The 20911-nt window shown below is 45.5% G+C and overlaps 3 protein-coding genes across 3 annotated transcripts in view; 1 reads left to right on the plus strand and 2 right to left on the minus strand.

The window, feature by feature from the left end:
- The window catches only part of cog5 (component of oligomeric golgi complex 5), a 77816-nt gene extending 69487 nt beyond the window's left edge, over positions 1-8329 (plus strand). The window contains exons 20-22 of the mRNA XM_039601266.1: positions 6200-6326; positions 6458-6537; positions 8009-8329. Coding sequence (XP_039457200.1) covers positions 6200-6326; positions 6458-6537; positions 8009-8117 — 316 coding nt within the window. The 3' untranslated portion in view covers positions 8118-8329. The remainder of the gene's footprint in view (positions 1-6199; positions 6327-6457; positions 6538-8008) is intronic.
- ndufa5 (NADH:ubiquinone oxidoreductase subunit A5) lies at positions 8300-11118 on the minus strand. Its single transcript, XM_031754973.2, has 5 exons — positions 11001-11118; positions 10294-10338; positions 10005-10121; positions 9863-9928; positions 8300-8501 (listed from the first exon to the last, which is right to left on the minus strand). Exons 1-5 carry the CDS (start codon positions 11019-11021, stop codon positions 8400-8402), a joined length of 351 nt encoding a protein of 116 aa, XP_031610833.1. The 5' UTR covers positions 11022-11118; the 3' UTR covers positions 8300-8399.
- A 1072-nt stretch (positions 11119-12190) lies between these two features.
- Positions 12191-20749, minus strand: LOC116332123 (zinc finger protein aebp2-like). Its single transcript, XM_031754983.2, has 8 exons — positions 19870-20749; positions 15929-16157; positions 13543-13650; positions 13272-13458; positions 13074-13198; positions 12892-12959; positions 12672-12785; positions 12191-12595 (listed from the first exon to the last, which is right to left on the minus strand). The coding sequence occupies exons 1-8, from the start codon at positions 20388-20390 to the stop codon at positions 12583-12585; spliced, it is 1365 nt and encodes a 454-aa protein (XP_031610843.1). The 5' UTR covers positions 20391-20749; the 3' UTR covers positions 12191-12582.
- Positions 20750-20911: the final 162 nt, after the last annotated feature.

Below are 20911 nucleotides of genomic sequence, written 5' to 3' on the forward strand. Positions count from 1 at the left end.
TTTGCGCACGCGCAGTGTGAGCGGCTGTGGTGACGCCCTCACGACGGTCGGCAGGATTTCAAACAGGTTTGAAATCCTGCCGACCAAGCAATTGATGATCGGGAGCTGGTCGTGAGGTGTTAATCGCTTCTCGTTACCCCATGTATACTACACGATGAACGACGCACGATGAAGGCCAAACTCGGGCTGATCAACAAAACGGTCGCACGACTGAAAAATCGGCTCAAAATGGGCCAAAAATCGCACAGTGTAAGCCCAGCATTAGATGGTGCACTTTGTTTTTTCATGTAAGGAATTACGGCCTAACGGGCAATAATGGTGATGAACCATGTTAAGCATCCAGTACTTTCCCTACATGCACGCTGTGTCTTTGGACTGAGAGACACGAGGTGCTTTCCTGACCCAGACACTGTGTATTTTTCATAGTAAAACACTGCATTTTAAATATTACATATCTACAGTATGTACATACTAGTTCCAGTTTATTGTTGTTTTTAATATTACATAAGAAACTGTTGACCTTCATGTTATTTTGGTGAAAGCTGAGAGTTTATGCACAGCGAGTTATCCTGCGTGGAAACTCCACAAACCTGCTCTGGTTCCAGTCCAAATTTGTGAGAATGCATCAGTTTGTAAAACCTTTACTGGGAAAAAGCGAGCAGCAGGAGTCCTTCATCAAACCACCTGATCGACAAACTCCAACATGAAAAACCCACTGCCGTTTGTCTTACACTGAAACGATCTGCAGTAAAGCTGCAGCCGTTACAAAGTAACTCAGTCTGACGCCACGTTTAAATTATACTGAAGGCTGACAGCAGCCGGCCTAGTTACAGTTGTGGTCAAAAGTTTACATACACTTGTAAAGAATATAATATAATGGCTCTACTGAGTGTCCCGTTATTTCTAAAACTCTGATTTTTCTCTGATAGAGTGATTGGAACAGATACTTCTTTGTCACAAAAAACATTCATGAAGTTTGGTTCTTTTATGACTTTATTATGGGTTAACAGAAAAAAGTGATCACATCTGCTGGGTCAAAAATATACATACAGCAACATGAATTGGCAATTTTGGTGACTTAGAAAGTTGTCAGTGAACTGAGCTTCATAGCATGGCCTCTTAACTTCTTGTGAGTGATTATGAGTGACTACAGCTGGTGACTTCTCTTAGACCAGTTAAATAGGGCTCATTGGATACAAACGCCCACAAACGCTACAATGGGAAAGTCAAAGGAGCTCAGCATGGATCTGAAAAAGCGAATTATTGACTTGAACAAGTCAGGAAAGTCACTTGGGGCCATTTCAAAGCCGCTGCATGTCCCAAGAGCAACAGTGCAAACAATTGTTTGTAAGTATAAAGTGCATGGCGCTGTTTCGTCACTGCCACAATCAGGAAGAAAATGCAAGCTATCACCTGCTGCTGAGAGAAAATTGGTCAGGAGAGTGAAGAGTCAACCAAGAATCACCAAAAAGCAGATCTGCCAAGAATTAGAAGCTGCTGGAACACAGGTGTCATTGTCCACAGTCAAACGTGTTTTGCATCTCCATGGACTGAGAGGCTGCCGTGCAAGAAGGAAGCCCTTGCTCCAAAAGTGGCACCTTAAGTCTCGACTGAAGTTTGCTGCTGATCACATGGACAAAGATAAGACCTTCTGGAGGAAAGTTCTGTGGTCAGACGAAACAAAAATCGAGCTTTTTTGCCACAATGCCCAGCAATATGTTTGGAGGAGAAAAGGTGAAGCCTTTAACCCCAAGAACACCATGCCTACAATCAAGCATGGTGGTGGGAGTATTATGCTGTGGGGCTGTTTTGCTGCCAATGGAGCTGGTGCTTTACAGAGAGTAAATGGGATAATGAAGAAGGAGGATTACCTTCACATTCTTCAACATAACCTAAAATCATCAGCACGAAGGTTGGGTCTTGGGCGCAGTTGGGTGTTCCAACAGGACAATGACCTCAAACACACATCAAAAGTGGTAAAGGAATGGCTAAATCAGGCTAGAATAAGGGTTTTAGAATGGCCTTCCCAAAGTCCTGACTTAAACCCCATTGAAAACATGTGGACAATGCTGAAGAAACAAGTCCATGTCAGAAAGCCATCAAATTTAACTGAACTGCACCAATTCTGTCAAGAGGAGTGGTCAAAGATTTAACCAGAAGCTTGCCAGAAGCTTGTGGATGGCTACCAAAAGCGCCTAATTGAAGTGAAAATGGCTAAGGGACATGTAACCAAATATTAGCACTGCTGTATGTATATTTTTGTCCCAGCAGATGTGATCACTTTTTTCTGTTAACCCATAATAAAGTCATAAAAGAACCAAACTTCATGAATGTTTTTTGTGACAAAGAAGTATCTGTTCCAATCACTCTATCAGAGAAAAATCAGAGTTTTAGAAATAATGGGACAGTCAGTAGAGCCATTATATTATGTTCTTTACAAGTGTATGTAAACTTTTGACCACAACTGTACCTGCAGTACAGGGGTGGCTCTAAAGGGGGCCATGGGGTGCACCGGACCATGTTTATTTCAAAGCTTTCGTAACATTTCTCAAATTGAAAGTGAAATATTATCAAACAATGTCTTAATCAAATCACATAAAGAATATAGAATAGAATAGAATAGAATAATCCTTTAATTGTCCCACAAGGGGAAATTTGGTTGTAACAGCAGCCAAAAAGACACATATACAAACAAACAGTACACAGGACACAGAACAGAAACATACACAATTTTTCTTACATATTTACATTAAGGACAATGGTTACTATATACAGAGAGTACTGTACAGTTATTAAATTAAATATAAATAACTACAGATAAGAGGCAAACCAGGTTGTAGTGCGAATTGGTTAATTAACTTATTGCAGTTACAGCGCTGATGTAAACATCTATGTTTGTTGGGAGCAGTCTGTCACTGAAGGAGCTCTGCAGTTCAGCAACATTTCCATGCATGGGGTGGGAGACTCTGTCCATCAGAGATGTTATTTTGGCCAGAGTCCTTCTGTCTCCCACCACCTGCACTGAGTCCAGGGTGCATCCCAGAACAGAGTTGGCCTTCCTGATGAGTTTATCCAACCTCTTCCTCTCAGCTGCCGATAAACCGCTGCTCCAACATACCACACTGTAAAAAATGACAGATGCCACCACAGAGTCATAGAAGGTCTTTAAAAGCGCTCACTGTACTCCAAATGACCTCAGCCGCCTCAGCAGGTAGAGTCTGCTCTGACCCTTCCTGTAAAGAGCATCAGTGTTGTGGCTCCAGTCCAGTTTATTATTCAGGTGAACACCCAGGTACCTATAAGAGTCCACTATCTGAATGTCCACTCCCTGGATGTTTACCGGTGTCAGTGTGGTGGGTCTGCGTCTCCGGAAGTCCACCACCAACTCCTTGGTTTTCCCGGCGTTGATCAGCAGGTGGTTCTGCTGACACCAGTCCACAAAGTCCACTGTCTGTACTCTGAGTCATCCTCACCTGTGATGAGGCCGACTATGGCAGAGTCGTCAGAGAACTTCTGTAGGTGGCAGCGTGGGGAGTTGATGGAGAAGTCTGCAGTGTAGAGGGTGAAGAGGGACGGTGCCAGCACAGTTCCCTGTGGGGCCCCCGTACTGCAGACCAGCGTGTCAGAGACACAGCCCTGTGACCTCACATACTGCGGACGTTCTGTGAGGTAGTCCAGTATCCACTGGGACATGTGGTGGTCCACTCCCGATAGCTCCAGCTTGTCTCTCAGAAGTCGTGGCTGGATGGTGTTGAAAGCACTGGAGAAATCAAAGAACATGATCCTCACAGTGCTTCCAGGCTTCTCCAGGTGAGTCAGAGCTCGGTGCAGGAGGTAGATGATGGCGTCCTCCTCCCCGATGCCAGGCTGGTAAGCAAACTGCAACGGATCCAATGAAGACCTCACCAGGGGGCGCAGATGGTTTAGAACCAACCTCTCGAGGGTCTTCATCAGATGCGATGTCAGGGCTACCGGCCTGTAGCTGCTGAGGTCCTTGGGATGGGAGGTCTTTGGTACCGGTACCACACAGGAGGTCTTCCACAGCTGTGGTACTTTCCCCAGTGACAGGCTCAGGTTGAACAGATAACCTAGGATGCCACACAGTTCATCTGCGCAGCATCTCAGGAGCCTGGAGCTGACGCCATCTGGACCTGCAGCCTTCCGCACCTTGATCTTGCGAAGCTCATTCCTCACTTGAAGTGCTGAGATAGAAAGAGTGGATTTTGGGGAGGGGTGTGTGGGTGGAGTCCACAGAAGCCGGGGTGGGTGTGATGACTGGGAGCTGGGCGGTGTGAAGCTGAGAGGTGTGAAGTCCTGAGATGAAGGACAGGCAGTCCCTGAAGATGAAGGAGATTGCAGCAGGGGGGACGATGCTGTGGGAGGGGTGGGTGTTTGATCAAACCTATTAAAATATTTATTTAGGTCATTCACCCACCCCAAGTCTCCTGCAGCCTGGGGGGTTGGTGTTTGTCCTGAGATTGTCTTCAGGCTGTTCCAAACCCTCTGATGTTGTCCTGTTGCAGCTGCTCTTCCATCTTCCTCCTGTAGTTTTCCTTTCCCTGCCTTATCTTCCATTTCAGCTTCTTCTGGACAACTCTCAGCTCCTGTTTGTCTCCAGATCTAAAGACTCTCTTCTTCTCCTTGAGGAGAGCCTTAATTTCAGGATTTATCCATGGCTTGTTGTTAGAAAAACACTGTACCTTTTTGATGGGTACGGTGTTGTCCACACAGAAGTTCATGTAATCCGTAATGCAGTCTGTGATGCTGTTGAGGTCATCCTCCAGGGGGCTGCAGAGGTTGTCCCACACAGTAGAACGGAAACAGTCCCTCAGGGCCTCTTCAGTCTCTGCCGACCATTTCCTTACTGTGCGTTTCACTACTGGTTCTCTGTGTACCAGAGGTTTATACACAGGCTGGAGATGAACCAGGTTGTGATCTGAGCCCCCCAGTGGAGGAAGAGGTGATGAGCTGTATGCCTCCTTGGTGTTGGCATACAATAAGTCCAATGTTTTATTGTCTCTGGTGTGGCAGGTAACATACTGGGTGAAGGTGGGGAGAGTGGAGGACAGAGAGATGTGATTAAAGTCCCCAGAGATCAGGAAAAGGGCCTGAGGGTGCTGTGTTTGGAGTCTGCTGGTTACAGTGTGCAGGACCTCACAGGCTGCTGCAGCGCTAGCAGAGGGCGGGACATACACAGCTATCATAATCACGTGTGTAAACTCGCGCGTAGATAGTACGGTCTCATGCTAACCGCTAGCAGCTCGATGTCCTTACAGCATAGTGTCTCTTTGATAGATAAATGCCCAGAGTTACACCATCTATCGTTCACAAACACAGCCAGACCCCCTCCTCTCTTCTTACCACTCTCTGTTGTTCTGTCGGCCCGGATCAGATGAAAACCATCCATGTTTATGTGTGAGTCCGGAGTTAGCGCAGTTAGCCACGACTCTGTGAAGCACATCAGGCTGCACTCCCTGTAGCTCCTCTGATGTCGGGTAAGAGCCGCCAGTTCGTCTACTTTATTGGGGAGAGATCTCACATTCCCCATAATAATAGATGGAATCGCTGGCCGGTACCTCCTAACTTTACTGCGACGCCCGATCCCGGCCCGAGTACCGCGTCTCTTCCTCCTCACCTCGCGGGGGATGTTGGCTTGCTCGGCGGTAGGCAGGGCAGCGGAGGCTCCGAGGGCTAACAGCTGATCCCTGCTGTAAACAATGGGAGGTCGGACCTCCACGCGCTCTCCGGACAAAGACGCCGTAAAAAATGTAATAAAGAACACCATCGTCCATAGATTTCTGAGCTCCATCGTGGGGGACAGCAGTCCACAATAGAAAAACAAAAACAATAAACACAAAACAACAGAGAAACATATTTTAAAGAGAAAAAGGGACTCGGTCAGGTCTGAGCTGCTGATACTGGCTGCCAGCTTGGAGCGGCGCCGGAAGTAACAGGAGAAATAAAAGCCAATAAAACTATGAGCTCATTTGATCTCTGACTGGATTTTTTCTCTGGGGAAATGGAACCAGTCGTAGGCAGACAGTGTGAGTGTTCGTTCAGGTGCTCGCACAGATGACCGAGGCTTTCATCAGGTTATCAGAGAGCTTTTCCTGTAAGCTCGTCTTTCTTCTGAACGAACACAATGAGCAGCAGATGTTTTACATGGAAGGTAAAAAGTGCTGTTTGCTTTGTGTTTGAGGCCGCTGCTGTTCCAGACCAGTGAGCTGATAGCCAGCAGTCCAGCTGTCGGTGAGCTGATCCCCTACAGCACCTTACTACACTTCCTTTTCACCAGAGCCCCACCTGAGCTGAAGTCACCTCACCAGGCCTGTAGACACACACACACACACACACACACACACACACTGTTCAAGGTGAATCATCCATCATCATGTGTCACATGGCTTTTCTGGAGTGTGTGTATAGTGCACCATCTCAATAAGCCTGTCCCCCACAGAGAGCAGAGTGGTCCATCGCCAGGTACTCACAGTGGCTGGATGATCATCCCTCTGAGAGAGACAGGCTCAGCCTCATCAGGTAGGCTCGGTGATGTAAACACACCTGTTAGAACGCTTTGGTCTGTACAACAGGACAGGAGGTGCCACTGTTACCTGAGCTTAGATTACTGAGTAAAATAACAGTGACACAGTAATCTCAGGGGGCTGTTACTGTGACGAATGAGCTCCCTCTAGTGGTAGACTGACTGGTGTGTGTGTGTGTGTGTGTGTGTGTGGGGGTGGGTGTGTGTGTGTGTGTGTGTAACTTAGGAAGTCACTGCTGACTTGCCAATAAGAATCCTAATTCAGTATTAGTTTGTACTACAATCAAATCAGATAAGAGTAGCATGACAAATATCTACACCAGCATTATTAGGAGTTGTACAATACTACATGGTGGTGTATTTTTATGGATTTTGACTTTAAAGGACGACTGAACATGAGATCAAACAGACATTTAGTTTGACCTTGAAGTCGTGAGAGGTCCAAAAACACCATATTTAGAATCCCCATGTGTTCCCTAAATGCTGCCTGTACAAACAATGGCAGTGAATAGTTTTAAATGGCTGTATGTAGCATTATTATCACCTTGACCTTCACATCTGTTGACCTTGAAGGTCAGAGGCCAAATGTGACACGTGTTAAAAATGCACACTGTAAGAGTCGCAGTTTTGAGCCACCAACTCTTTACACTGACCTTGAACACCTCGCTGGATACAAGTCAGATATGATAACTTTGGCTACGTTCACACTGCAGGTCTTAATGCTGAATTCCGATTTTTTGATCAAATCCAATTTTTTTGTCTGCTTGTTCACACTACAAATAAAATGCGACAGCAAACGCGCTCTAGTGTGAACGCTCAAAGCGTCCCCCATGCGCGAAAGACGACGTCACACACAACGCGCTCTGTTTAGACCCAGACCAAACAGTGTTGTTTGACTGATGGCCTTAATATAAAGACTTGTTTCGGATTTTTCGTTTCCCAATTTTGCTTTAAGTTATAAAGTTATTGTGTTATTTACATATGGCCTAATAATGATCCTTATTGCTGTTTTAGAGGAGCGGTGCTTCAAAGGATAGTGTCAGATTTCTGTCAGAATCTGCAGATTATACAGTACAAATAAAGTGTTCACGTTTCTCCAACGTTGTCTTCCCATCAGTTTCACTAACATCTACACTGGATGGCCAGGAAGCGTTTGCGATGTCTTCTCGGGCGCTGATAATTGGCGTCTGTCTTGTGTCAGTGACGTAAAAAACTGATTTACTGCAACATGACCGTTCAAACAGCAGTCGCTTTCTAAAATTTCGGATTCAGTACCACATATGAAAGTGACCCAGATCGGATTTGAAAATATCGGATTTGTGCTGTTCACACAGTCATACCATGATCGGATATGGGCCGCATAGGGTCAAAGAAGTCGGATTTGATGCGCTTTCGCCTGCAGTGTGAACGTAGCCTTATTTGTGTGCACTGTGATAACAGATGTGCTGACTCTGTCTGTCCTCTCAGGGGCGCTCTGGAGGCCTACGTGCAGTCAGTCAGGGCTCGGCAGGGGAAGGAGTTCGCCCCCATCTATCCCATCATGCTCCAGCTGTTACAGAGGGCTACCAGCACCTGACAGAACATCACAGCAGCTGCTCTGTGTTTGGGTCCACAAATAATCTGCTCATTTTTTAACAAGTCTGATCCAGGGGTCGAGAGAGTATTTACAGTAAAAGTAATCTCAGCAGTAACAGCAGAGAGCCTCGTGCAGACTTTGTCATATAAAAGTAATAATTTGTGACACATCAAAAACTCATCTGAATAAAGGCAATATTTCCAAAACTTTAATGTAGTACTTCATTGAAAGCACAGGTTTTGCCTTCATAGACAGTATGACAGGAACACTACACACGCAGACTCAGATGGGCCACTTCCACTGGTTGGGGGGGGGCTCCTCGACCAGCGGCTCCCACGGCTTCCACTCGGACATCTTCCTTGATAACGCCAGCTCACACTCGGCCTGCACGCAGGACAAAATCATAAGCCACAAATACTAATGTATACACTAATACTGTAAAGCAACCATTGGATACTTTTTAGTTAAGCTGAGACAACAACTGCGTTCACATATTCAGTGAGACCGTTCGGTCTTTATGAAGGCTGACAGGAACCAACCGAACACGTCAGTGATTGAATGTCGACTTCAATGTGAAATAAACAGTAACTCTGTACTACGAGTGTGTCAGCTCCTCTGATGAGAAGAGCACTCTCAGAATAAAAGAGGCTGCAGTCTGTACAAAGCCACGCACTGATTTAAAGGCCTGGGAGCAATACAGTACTAACAGCAGCATATTAACAGTCTTCAAACCGCAGTCGGAATCACTTTAATCCCGGATTAAAGTCTGGACCTGCGCTCCAACACCTTTAGTTACTGAGCTCGTCACTGTGTTCATGTATTTGGTAGTGGTGCAACGGATCAAAAATCTCACGGATCGGATCAATTTTCGGATCAGCAAAAAAAGAAATTTAACATTTACTTATTGAAGTATTTTTTGCCTGTTAAAAACATTAAAGTCAAGACTCATTAACGCAATTATATAAAACAAATTATGGTACAATATAGGGCTTTGTATCTACCACTCAATTCAATTTTATTTATAAAGCGTCAAATCACAACAACAGTCTCCTCAAGGCGCTTTATATTGTAAGGTAGACCCTACAATAATACACACTCCTCATTATATCGCACTCCGCTGTGATATAATGAGCGGTCACGTAGCTTTCCGTTGCCCTGGAGCTCCACCCATTTGTAGTTGGGGCAAACGAAGATGCCTGGGACAGTTCAACCATAACTTTAAACTTTTCCTGCTCATACATGCTTGGAACGATCTTGCCATTAAAGTGGACGCGCAACGGGATATCATAGCGGGGCTCAAGCACGTTCATCATAGTTTAAACCCCTTGTTTTGCACAACGGAATACGGCCTCCCGCCAGCTTTAGCCCGGTCGGATTGGGCAGCAAAGGGCTGCTTAAATACCGCAAACTCCTCTGCTCCTCCACTTGGACCGCTAGCGCTGGCCATAACTATCGCTTGACAGACCCACCACGCGCACCATACACATACTTTTTTTCCCTTCTTTTTCGAATCTTCGGATCACGTGCGTGCCGAACCGTGGAGTGGGATCGGTTCGGATTACGGATCAACCGTGATCCGTTGCACAACTAGTATTTAGGCTATATAAACATTACATATTTGTGTCATACACCCCTCTGGACTCGAGCTGAACACAAAGTCATGACTTTTTAGGATTTGTATATGAGGAGTTTTCCACTCAGCTTTATCACTTTGATCAGCATGAGGCAGACTGACTGGGACCTACCTGGAAAATGACCTCTTCAATCTGACCGCAGTTAATTTTCTTCTCTAGCTTCTCAACATCAGGTTCCTGCGAAGAACACAAATCAGTCAGTTCATCTAAGCTCCTCTGTCATTCATCTCCGTCTGCCTACTCACGCACTGACCGTTTTCACGTGGCTGAAGCGCTCGTTGACCAGCTGCTCCGTGTACTTCCTGTAAGCGGCGTCCTGCGGCATGGTCTGCAAGGACGCCAGGATCTTTGTGTAGAGGATCCTGAGACGCTGAGAGGAAGAGCACAGGGTGAGTACACTGCTAAATTCCCTGAGCTTCAATGACCGCTCCATAAACGGCACGTGGATAACACGAGTGTGATCCAGGACTAGTCTGGTCACAGTCAGGCGATGGGAAAGATTAAAAATGAGGTATGTGGTGCATTCACCATCAGCTGCTCACCTCATGTGGATTTTGAGACACTGCCAGGCCAACCAAGCCGGTCGTCTGGAAGAGAGGAAAGGGAGAGCTGCTGTGCAAGAGTGGCTAATGTCAATGCGTTCACCTTTAACCACGTGACTCCAGCATCGGCACTCAGCCTAAACCAACCCTCAGTCTGTCTGCTCACACTGTTAACAACCAGCTCCACAGCTGGTTTTAGGACTTGGATCAGAGACTTGTGGTTAATCACCTCCAACAACATTTCCCTGCTAACGCGGAGCTTCCATAAAACCATTCTCTGAAATCCATCAGCCCTCACCTTCAAATATGTGCACTTTATTAACATTACAGGCAGGTTTTGCACTGAGCAGGGATTTTATTTTCCAGGTCTGTTGGTCCAGATTCGGGTCTCCAGTTAGCCATGTCAGGGAAGCATGGCTTAACCAGTCTCTTCAAAAGCTCCCACGGGTGTTCGGCTGACTTAACCGTCGGACCGGATTCAAAGTGTTCGGTGCTTTCCTTTAATTTGTCACCACCTGCTCTGACCGGACACTGCCGTGCTAGCTCCTTATCAAGTTAGCAGGCTAGCACAACGCACAGGCTAGCACAGCATGCACAGCGCGCTGATGGAGGTGACAGTACCGTCACACCGTGTGCCTTTAATAAAAGTAATACAGCTGTTTTATTGTGTTTCTTACATTAAAACAAAACATGACCTTTACTCATACCTTCTTCAGTAGCCCAGCCATTCTCCAGACGTCAGGAATGCGTCATGATACTTCCGGCTGCTAAATATGACGTCAGGTTGTTGTCTTTTTTTTTTCTCGGCGTTTAAAAAAACGATCTGTTGGCGTCGTAATAAATGTTAAAGCAGCGTAAAACTATATACATGCTATGTATTCACACTAGCATAGCATAGTTATATGGTACAAACATCTGAACGTTTTGCTTTTATCCAAGCAGTTTGCAAACTATAGTTGAGGAAATTCTTTTTCCGTATGTAAAATTTGCTTAAAAAATAAAGTTAAAACACTTTTCAAAACCCTTGAACTACCCTCCCTTTTCTATTTTTACTAAGAAATTGTGCAGCTATTGATTGAAACGGGCAAACATACACGGCAAAACCAGAGTTTATTAAATTCCTGATCAAAACACCCACGATGATCCACGGTGTGACCAACTTTATTCCTGCCTTACCTCTGATCAACCCTGACCCAAACCTTCTAATGTTTCAGTCATTGTTGTCTCTCAGCCTCTTGAAAGATATTTCAAAGTTCTAGCTTGATGTTGATTGTATTTTGTTCCGTCTCTGTTCAGATAAATCCACAGTACGTGGAACACACTTCCAGTCCAGTCCAGGTATGCAGTTATGTTTGGGATCATTGTTACGGTAAAAATATTGCTGTTGCCAGTCAGTCACCTCCCAGATGGTACTGGACGCTGTATAAAGATCTGATGATACTTTCATGTGTTCATACGATCTCCAGCCCCGTTGACTAAAATCACTGGGATTTGCACATTTATAGCACAGCTGCATGTGGTACCAGGCTGAGGGGTGGCATTGGTGGTGGCCAGGCCTGTTTCTCTCCTTCACTTGTTGCACTTTGTTCCTTGAACTGTTTAAGCACACACACACCATACATGTGCTGAGGTTTTTGAGAACATCCTGCTTGGTCCAAATATCCAGTTTCACCGGTTTATACTTGTCATACTGGTGGAGAGGAAATTGGTGGTTCTTGTTCCTGTGGCATTTATCTAACATATGTTGTTTGAGGAACTTAGGTTGTGTTTCAGTGAAAAACAGAAAAATGAGCATAAAACTATATACACATGCTAGGTGTTCACACTAGCATAGGACATCTACATTTCACCAAAGCTCCTGGGGATGGTGTGAAAAAGGTAAAGACTTCAGAGCAGGTGGACATTGGAGTTTAAGGTTTAATGACATCATACAGAACAGTGTCAGTGTATGCATGATGAAGATATCCTCTTTTAAAATATCTATTCCAAAATGTTCTGGCAGAAGGGAAAAAAAAAAAAGAAGACATCTATCTACAGTACAGGTAAAATCCAAAGTATAAAAATATATTACAAATCTCCTGTATTTACAAAGACTGCTTCTCTCTCTCTCTCTCTACAGTTACAGCTGTCAGTTTCCAGCCTAGTTGTGTTACTTACACTTACACTCAGTAAAGTCAGCACCTAATGTAGAGAACACTGGAGGCTACACGAATCACAACAAATAAGTCCCTCTACGTCCCTCTGATGAGGGAGATCCTCCAAGCGACAGCCGAGGTCACCAAGAGCCGGTCAGAAGAACATTCTGCAAGAGAAACGGGAGAAACATCAGAGCGGTTTTCTTTTTCTGTCAGCATCTAAACGCAGCTTTGCAGGCGTACCTGTAGATGTTCGGGTCCAGGAGGACAGCCATGTCTGAGGGCAGCTTGGACAGATGAACCACCTTGGTCTTCTGCTGCACTCTGTCGCTCTCGTTCACCCACACGTCGGGCAGTCTGGCACGAACAACAACACGGTTACACTAACACTGCATGTTTAACACTGTGGGTTCCCCCACTCAGTCTGGCCTGTTCCGTGTAACTGAAGCTGGAGAGGACTTACATGTCCTCAGGTGTCCAGTGCAACAGGACCTTCACCTTCCCAGAGTCCTCCTTCCTTTTGGCAATTACCTGAACACGCACAAAACATGGCATCACACCTGCACAGGACTTTGTGTGTTTGCTACATGTGTGTGTGTGTGTGTGTGTGTGTGTGTGTGTGTGTGTGTGTGTGTGTGTGATTACCGTGCTGTGGAAGACTACACTGTGTCCATTGCCCAGGCTCTCGATGTGTGTTGCTAGATTAAGAAGGATGGCTCGGTGGCGGATGGCGTCCATGGTCTGAGCATCGAAGAAGTCGTGAGGTCGTGCTAGAAAGACGAAAAGATTAATTCATTTAACGTGTGAACCTGTAGGCACGTCGTGCGTGTGTGCAGTACATACGGAGCGAGCGCCTGTGCTTGTTCTTCAGCTTCCTCCTCTTGTTGAGGCCGGCCTTGGATGGAGATTCCTCTTTGACTTTACTCTGACTGGACATTTTGGACGAGCTCTGGGAGCTGAAGTGCGTGGGGACGTGGCGTGCGAGCCCCCCCTGGGAAGCAAACGTGGCGTTGCAGCCCCCCACTACACACTGGAGGAAACACAGACATGAGTGCGCGAGCGATGCAGACTAACAGACGCAGTGATGTGTGTGACGTCAGCTGTATGCGATCACCTTAAAAGGTTTGTCTCCACTGTGGGTCAGCATGTGTCTCTGCAGCCAGCTCTGGCTGGTGGATGGTGTGTTGTAGACTTTGCAGCCCTTCCACAGACACACAAACACCTGTGGGCACAAACACAAAGACACATTACTGCGGCAGAGCTAGAGCTGCACACTAGCATGCACCACGCATTAGTGCTGACGTCTGACCAGGTTTAACACGAGTGCTAACGAGAACGCCCCCTCACTCTCTCAGCTCACTCCTCCAACCTCACTCACTTGTATGTAATATTTTTGGGTCTACCTTACAATATAAAGCACCTTGAGGCGACTGTTGTTGTGATTTGGTGCTGTATAAATAAAATTGAATTAAGCTGAATATTAAAGGACGTCATCGAATTTAAAAATGTGTGCCTGCCTCTCATTAGCAACACATTAGCAGGATTCAACCAATCAGTAACCTCAACAAACCAGAAGCTCCCAGCGAGACAACTTTAGTTTGGGTTAGCCAGCAAACTGCTACACTGGATGAGCCGCAGTAATCCATCTAAGGCTGTATTTGCTTATGTTGTCCTCTTGTTTCTCCTGACAAACAGAAACGTATTTCCTGCTAGAATAAACAAAACCGCCACTTCAATCAAACGTCTTTATTCCAGTTTTACTTCTCCCCTTGTGTTTGGGACTGGCACAAAGCTTTAATGGAGCAGATATCAGTCCAAACACAATCAGCCTGTTTTACTCAGGAGGTGGTGAACACTGAACCCCACATTCATACTGGGGGTGAATGAAACGTGCTGGTATGAAGGCAAAGGGTGTCGCTTAAAGCAGCGGTCCCCAACCTTTTTTGCCTCACGGACCGGTTTATGCCCGACAATATTTTCACGGACCGGCCTTTAAGGTGTCACGGATAAATACAACAAAATAAAACTAGTACCGGTACCGAAAAAAAGAAGATTTATTCATAACACACGTGAAAAGACCCAGGAAAACCGAGTTAATGATAAAAAGATAACAAAATAACGCTGAAAACTGATAAAAACCATGAAAACCACACATTTCACACCTGAGCCTCAACTCTCGCGGCCCGGAACCAAACGACTCACGGACCGGTACCGGTCCGAGGCCCGGGGGTTGGGGACCGCTGGCTTAAAGTATACTCGAGTACTCAGTAGTAGTACCATTTACACAAAAAACACAGTATGTATTGGATATTCATGTTAGCACAACTTTGCTGTATTTTACTGTTGGCCTGTGTTTCTGTAATTTAACCACAGTTTTCACATTGAAATAACCGTAGCTGGGCAGCTTCATTAAATAAATACTGTGTGTGTAACTTCATTACTTATGCATTATTACACACATTACACGATACTGAGAGGAAGTTCTCTTTTTCTGCACCCTCACTACTAAATGCAGGGAGGTGGATTAGAAGATAGAAAATCACTGAAAACAAACCAAATTAAATTCACACTTCCTCTTTCTCTGTGGGGCATTAGGACTTTTTATTTTCTGAATAGTGGCGGTCGCCTAGTAGAGCTCATGACTGCTTAACCAAAGGTTGTTACAGGTAGGCATCTGAAGCTCCGGCTACGTTGAAACGTACACGGGTATTTTTGGAAACTGAGATTTTTCGTTTAACAAAAAAAAAAAAAAAAAAAAAAAAAAATCCGTCCACACTTAAACGCAAAAATGAAGGAAAACGCTGCCAGGAACATGCCAAAGCAACAGGTGGCGATATATTCCTAACCGTGTAGAAATGTTGGCCAATCAGAAGTCTAGAAGTCTGGGTGGGAAAGAGTAAGCAAAGATGGCGCATAGAAGCAGAACTGAGTCCTGTGTGTGTATTTTGTCTAAGTCCACCATTGTAGAAATTCATTTCACCGAAACAATAACATGGTGCACAGTGTGACGTCAAAAAAGGCGCACACCTTTGACGCTGCGTTTTCTCCGTTTTCCTCATCCACACATAAACGCAAAAACTGAGTTTTCGAAAATCTCCACCCTGGCAGGAGTTTTTAAAAATCTCCGTTTTCAGTGGCTGAAAACGCCGTTTACGTGTGGACGAAAGGTGCAAACGCATATAAAAATCTGTGTTTTCAAAAATACCCGGGTACGTGTGGACGTAGCCTTAGTGTAACTTGAGCACGTCGCGTCTATCAAACCTACTCTGAAGTATAAATCCAGCCTCACACCATTGTGTAACGTCTTTGTCTACGCTGATACGTGACAGCAGCTGAAACTCCAGATCACATGTTGGTCTATTGAACCTCGTTTTGAGTCCAGACTCCATTTTCACCATCTGTCGTTTCTGACACGAACCTCTGGTTTGACATTACGACGGCTCGCCTGGCCTCTAACCGCCCGTCTGAAACCAACACACACAGAGTAACATGTCACTGACCCCGCCTCTCTGTCCATCCACATGTGTTGCTCTGATGTGCTCAGCCAGGTCGGGGCTGCTGGGAAACAGCAGCTGGCAGTGATCCCAGCAGCAGGTGTAGCTCAGAGATTTGCCCCCTGCCACCAGTGAACCACTCCCTGCTACTCCACCTGTGTGACCGTTCAGCATAGCGGGAGTGGAGCGACCGCTGGATGCTGTGCTCTCCATGTCCATCAGAGTGGAGCTGATACTGAAACACACACAAAAGACGGGAAATCAAAATATGATCTGACAGAATGAAAATAAATACATGTTTATTAAGTATTTTATTTCACTCGTCACCCAACTGATGGGTGGGGTCAGTGCAGGATGAAGCACTAAAACCAGTTTAGTAACAGATTCTTCCCCACAGCTGTCACCCCCCCAGTGTCATATAAAAGCCTTCTTGTTACCTAGGCAACCTTTAAAAGGCTTTTAACATAAGTGTTCATAAGCGTGTCTCCTTAAATCAGGGGTCTCAGGCTTACATGAGCTGGGGGCCACTGCTGTACTCTCATTGGAGGCCGCTGTAGTGTTCATGAAGTTTCACTGCCTTTCACTGAACTACCAAACAAACACACTGCGCTCTTTGTGCCCAGACACATGCTGTTTATATTTAACAAAATCATTATGCAGTCATCAGTGTGACTCTCTCTGAACTGACACAGCCATGTTTGTACTCTCTGCTCATGTTGCCGTCATATTAAACTTACTGTAACATAAAAGTCACTTCAAAGGCCAAACTGCATTAGATTTCTTCACATCCATGTGACGTTTGAGACCCCTGATCCCAACTTTAAACTAATACAGATCCAAGGTAACCAATGAGCTGACTGCTCTGCTCTGAAACAGCAGCTCCTGTGACCAAGCCTTTCACATGTATCGGCTACAAAATGAAAACGACTGACAGGTGAACATGAACACCGACTGTCCCACTAAGCTACAGGGAAGTTTAGTCTCCTTCCTGTTGATCTCAGTTTGAACCTAAACCTGCTTTAAGAAAATGAAGTGAACCGTGAGTATGTTGATCTCTGTTGATCAGAGAGAAATGAGCTTAAACGTTCAGGACGTGTTAGCTTGGATCGTTATGTTTAGCCTTCTCTTGTCGGCTTTCCAGAGACGGGAGGGTTGCACGTCTGCTGAAAATAACCAATTGCAACAATATCGAGATTAAATACGTTCATGTAGAATTTCCTGTGTTAGAAGCCAAACTATAGCTCAGGAGTGAGGTTTTGGTGAGGAGGAAGAGGATGAAGAGGAGAAGGAGGGAGCAGTGCTGGCAGATGAGGCAGATGAAGATGATAAATGTAAAATGTTTAAATGGTACCATCTTCTTTGAAACAGATACCTGAATGTTTGAAAACCACGGTAACTTCTAATAATTACAGTATTGATTTGATGCCCGTATCCGATCATTTCAGAAGTTTCAGAAAGAAGAATGTGGGGAAAAATGTCTGTCGTTGATGATTGTTGGACAAGACTGTGCAGCAGAATATCAGCGCTGTGAGGGGAAGAAGAAAACAGTGATCATTTCCATGTAAAAAGTACGTATGAGTGATTATCACGTGCAGTGTGGCCGACAGCTCGAGCAACACGGGCGTGACGTCACGTGTAAAACCTCTACAGTGAGCTTTTTTATTCCAGTTTTTAATTTCCATTGATCAGCTGTTAGAAATACTGATACTCATAGCTAATACCGTCAGATAACATCAGCCTGCTGATAAATCCATTTTGCAACTGTAGACTTTTCAGTGAGTAGTTGATCAAACAAACAGACCGAGGTCTAAACCTCGACCCTCACGACAAAGATCGATGGAAACCAGTCACCTCAGTTTCGGTGGACGAACAGTTGACAGAGTAACTTCAGTTAACCAGTAAAACCAACAACTATAACCTGGGCTTCATCATAAAGCAGCCAGTTTGGGTTTTTTATTTTGCTTTTTTGGAAATTATGAATTACATCATCTTCTTTGGGTGAGTCTGGTCCACGGAGCGACCCACTGATGTAAAAGTGTGTCGGTGGTGTCTATTTTTCCACTTTAGTCAAAATGTGTCACACAAATAAAGACTTCACGTGAGACGTGTTTACCCCGGGCTAACCCTGCAGACCTGTCAACCTTCTCTTACTGCCTCCATACGTTTCACTGCTAACACTAACCACAGAGCGGTTGGCAGTCCCACTTTCAGATTTGATGATGTCACGTATGTTTTTTGCCTTTATAAAAACTGAAGAGAACCGAGCTGACAGGAAATGACATGTTCCAAAGTAAAAACACGACCAGGAAGAACGCTGCTCCAAAGCAGCCATGAAGACACCATACTGCTACTCATACAGTATCAGGCAGCCAACGGTAAGTGCATGGTTTCACAGTGGTTCATATTAGTAATCTCCAACTCTGTTGGGAGGATTGTTGTTCATGTACTGTGGGTGGTTAGACAAGTTCCGATGCAGATTCAGGACCTCGTAGCATCACTGCTGACGATTTTCTAAATGTTGGTTGTACCATGTAATCTGTGAATAAACACACTCGTGAGTGATGAGCTGTTAGCCTATCAGCATGCTGCTTTTGTCTGTTCATCACATCTTTTTTCATTTTTACAAAGTTGACTGGAATTGCTCTTCCAAAGGGTTCAAAATGGCACTTCAGAAACCAATACGTGACATCCACATTTGAAATGCTGTAGTGGATTTTGGGTAGTCAACCCAATGCAAAACCAAAACAAAGACGCCAATAAGGAAAATAGGATAACAAACACTGAAAAAGAAACAAATGATCAGGGATCAGCAGCACAACAAGATGCAGAGAGAAGCTGATTAAGAGTGTTGTTGAGCGGGAGGTTGATCCATGCGAACACAGAGTGGTCACCTTATTTTTAGGAGCTACCGACACAAGTTCCCCAACATGCTATCAACAATCATTGGTGGTGAGAGCCTACACATCCAAAAAGTTCAGCATTATAAAAGGTCCTCACACTCCATGCTTTACAGTCAGGGTGAACATATGTTCGACCCAACAAGGAAGTAAGAAACTGTATATGTCTGTGAAGGTTCTCAGTCATCCAGGTCATCGTAGTCAAAGGAATTTGCAAAGAAAAGCGTCTGGACTTCGACCTTAGACCTTAGAACTGAAGAAGCTTCTCGGATGAGAGGTGAAACGTCTTCAAGCAACTTAAAGAAGTCCAGATGCTTTTCTTTGCAAATTCCTTTGACTAAGAAACTGTATAGTCTACAGAGAATGGATGTATGGTTAGCAACTAACAAAGAACAACAAAAACCCACATGTAGAAATGAGTCACAAATCCTACACGACAAACACCGACTGTCTGCAGCTGCCTCTTGGTTATACATCCATACCCAGTTACAACTTCTGGAAGGCTTTTACAAAACAGCTGCAAGAAGTGTTACGTTTCCATGAAAGCATCCTTGTATGCCAAAAATCTGCAACAACCAGTGTGTGCGAGTTTTCTGTCCATCTGCTTATAAAAACGCTCATTTCACAAATCCAAGAAAGAAAGAAGGCTTATTAGCCAAGAATGATCACAGACTGTGACCTTCATGAAACATCTGCTCCTATTTGGCTAATTTATCCTGGTTTATTGATCATATAGGTAGATGGCGCGTGTGAGGTCATGATTCCCGGGGGGTGGGGGGAGAGATGTTACAAGGACAAGTAGCTCGGCTGTACTTTAGTGTTAGTATGAGACAACATTATATTTGTGTAACGACCACTGCTGTGAGCCAACACTCCCCCCACACTACACGCTACAGTGCACTAAATACAGACCAGCGTGTCCTATAGAGACGTTCAAGAACTACATCACCCGGCGGAAGCGAACATTTTTCACCTGTAAACAAACTGTGCATCAAAGCTGTGAACTAGGCATGGTGCTGTAAGATAAGGCCACCGCTCAGTCCAACAAACCTGTCTTCTGAATCCATCCGACTGAGCGGCTCTCCGTCCGACGAGGTGAGCTCCGTGCTGGCCCGTCTCTTGATGCCGTGCTCAGGCTTGTCCGCGGTCTTTGTGCGGTCAGCAGGCGGTGAGGCGGACGCGTTCCCCCCCTCTCTTTGTTCTTGTTTCAGCACCCGGGAGCCCTCTTGTGCAAAATCGGTGCTACTTGCCAAGCTGCCCTGTACGGGACTCTTCGCGGCTTCACACAGTTCGAGGTTCGAGGCCCTTTCGCCAACAGCCGACTTTTCGGTACGCGGAGCGTTTTCTTGGTCGGGGACGGGGGACGGGGCGTCTCCGTGCTCCTCCGCCGCATCGCGGCCACTCACTCCACTGGTCTCTGCTTTCCTGCTCTCGTTGTTGTCGCCCGGTTCCTGTTTAGAATTGGGGACGGCCTGTCCTTCCATGCCGGTTACTGTCGTTTCACCGGTATCGTTTTCTTTCGACGTCCGCTGAGAATCTTGTTCGGCTCTTTCCGTCGTTATCTGCCGCATTTTCGAGAAACACGAAAGGCTATTTTTGTGACGTTTCACCGGAAAAGTTGCCCTCGGGCTGCCCTCCTTGTTGCACTCACGCTTGCTTGTAGCGTAAAGCACAACAGGGGGGTTGATGACGTCGACGTCAGCGATGCCGAAGCTGGTCTATTTGAAGATGGCACACTTTGTCGTTCACCGTTAAATGTAACGTTAGCGCTCAGTTAACACGCGAGGAAGACCGTGTTTGTAGTTTAACCGTAAGTTACGAATAACAATGGTAACCCAGAAGTAGCTTTGACGTTAACATGTGACTTATACACGTGTCTGAGTGCAAATCCATCATCCGGGCTTTCGTGCAGTTTCTCGATGCTCCAGCTTCCTCCCGCAGCCATAGATGTGGTTACTCGGAGATTCCTGTAGGTGTGAACGTGACTGCGATTGGTTGTCTAGTTATAGACTAGCGACCGGCCCATAGTCCAGACCGTAACCTTTATGGGACACGTGGTTTCCCATAAAGGTTACCGACTTTAAAATATTCA

Source organism: Oreochromis aureus, linkage group 17, assembly GCF_013358895.1.
Source record: "Oreochromis aureus strain Israel breed Guangdong linkage group 17, ZZ_aureus, whole genome shotgun sequence".
NCBI classification, from domain to species: domain Eukaryota; kingdom Metazoa; phylum Chordata; class Actinopteri; order Cichliformes; family Cichlidae; genus Oreochromis; species Oreochromis aureus.

Coding starts and splice junctions, on each gene's coding strand:
- ndufa5 (XM_031754973.2), bottom strand. CDS start 11,021: ATGGCTGGGCTACTGAAGAAG. Junction 10,339..11,000: donor TGGCTGGGCTACTGAAGAAG/GTATGAGTAAAG, acceptor CCTCTCTTCCAG/ACGACCGGCTTGGTTGGCCT. Junction 10,122..10,293: donor TGTCTCAAAATCCACATGAG/GTGAGCAGCTGA, acceptor TCTTCCTCTCAG/CGTCTCAGGATCCTCTACAC.
- LOC116332123 (XM_031754983.2), bottom strand. CDS start 20,390: ATGCGGCAGATAACGACGGAAAGAGCCGAACAAGATTCTCAGCGGACG. Junction 13,651..15,928: donor TGGATGGACAGAGAGGCGGG/GTCAGTGACATG, acceptor TTGTGCCCACAG/GTGTTTGTGTGTCTGTGGAA. Junction 13,459..13,542: donor GTGGAGACAAACCTTTTAAG/GTGATCGCATAC, acceptor TGTTTCCTCCAG/TGTGTAGTGGGGGGCTGCAA.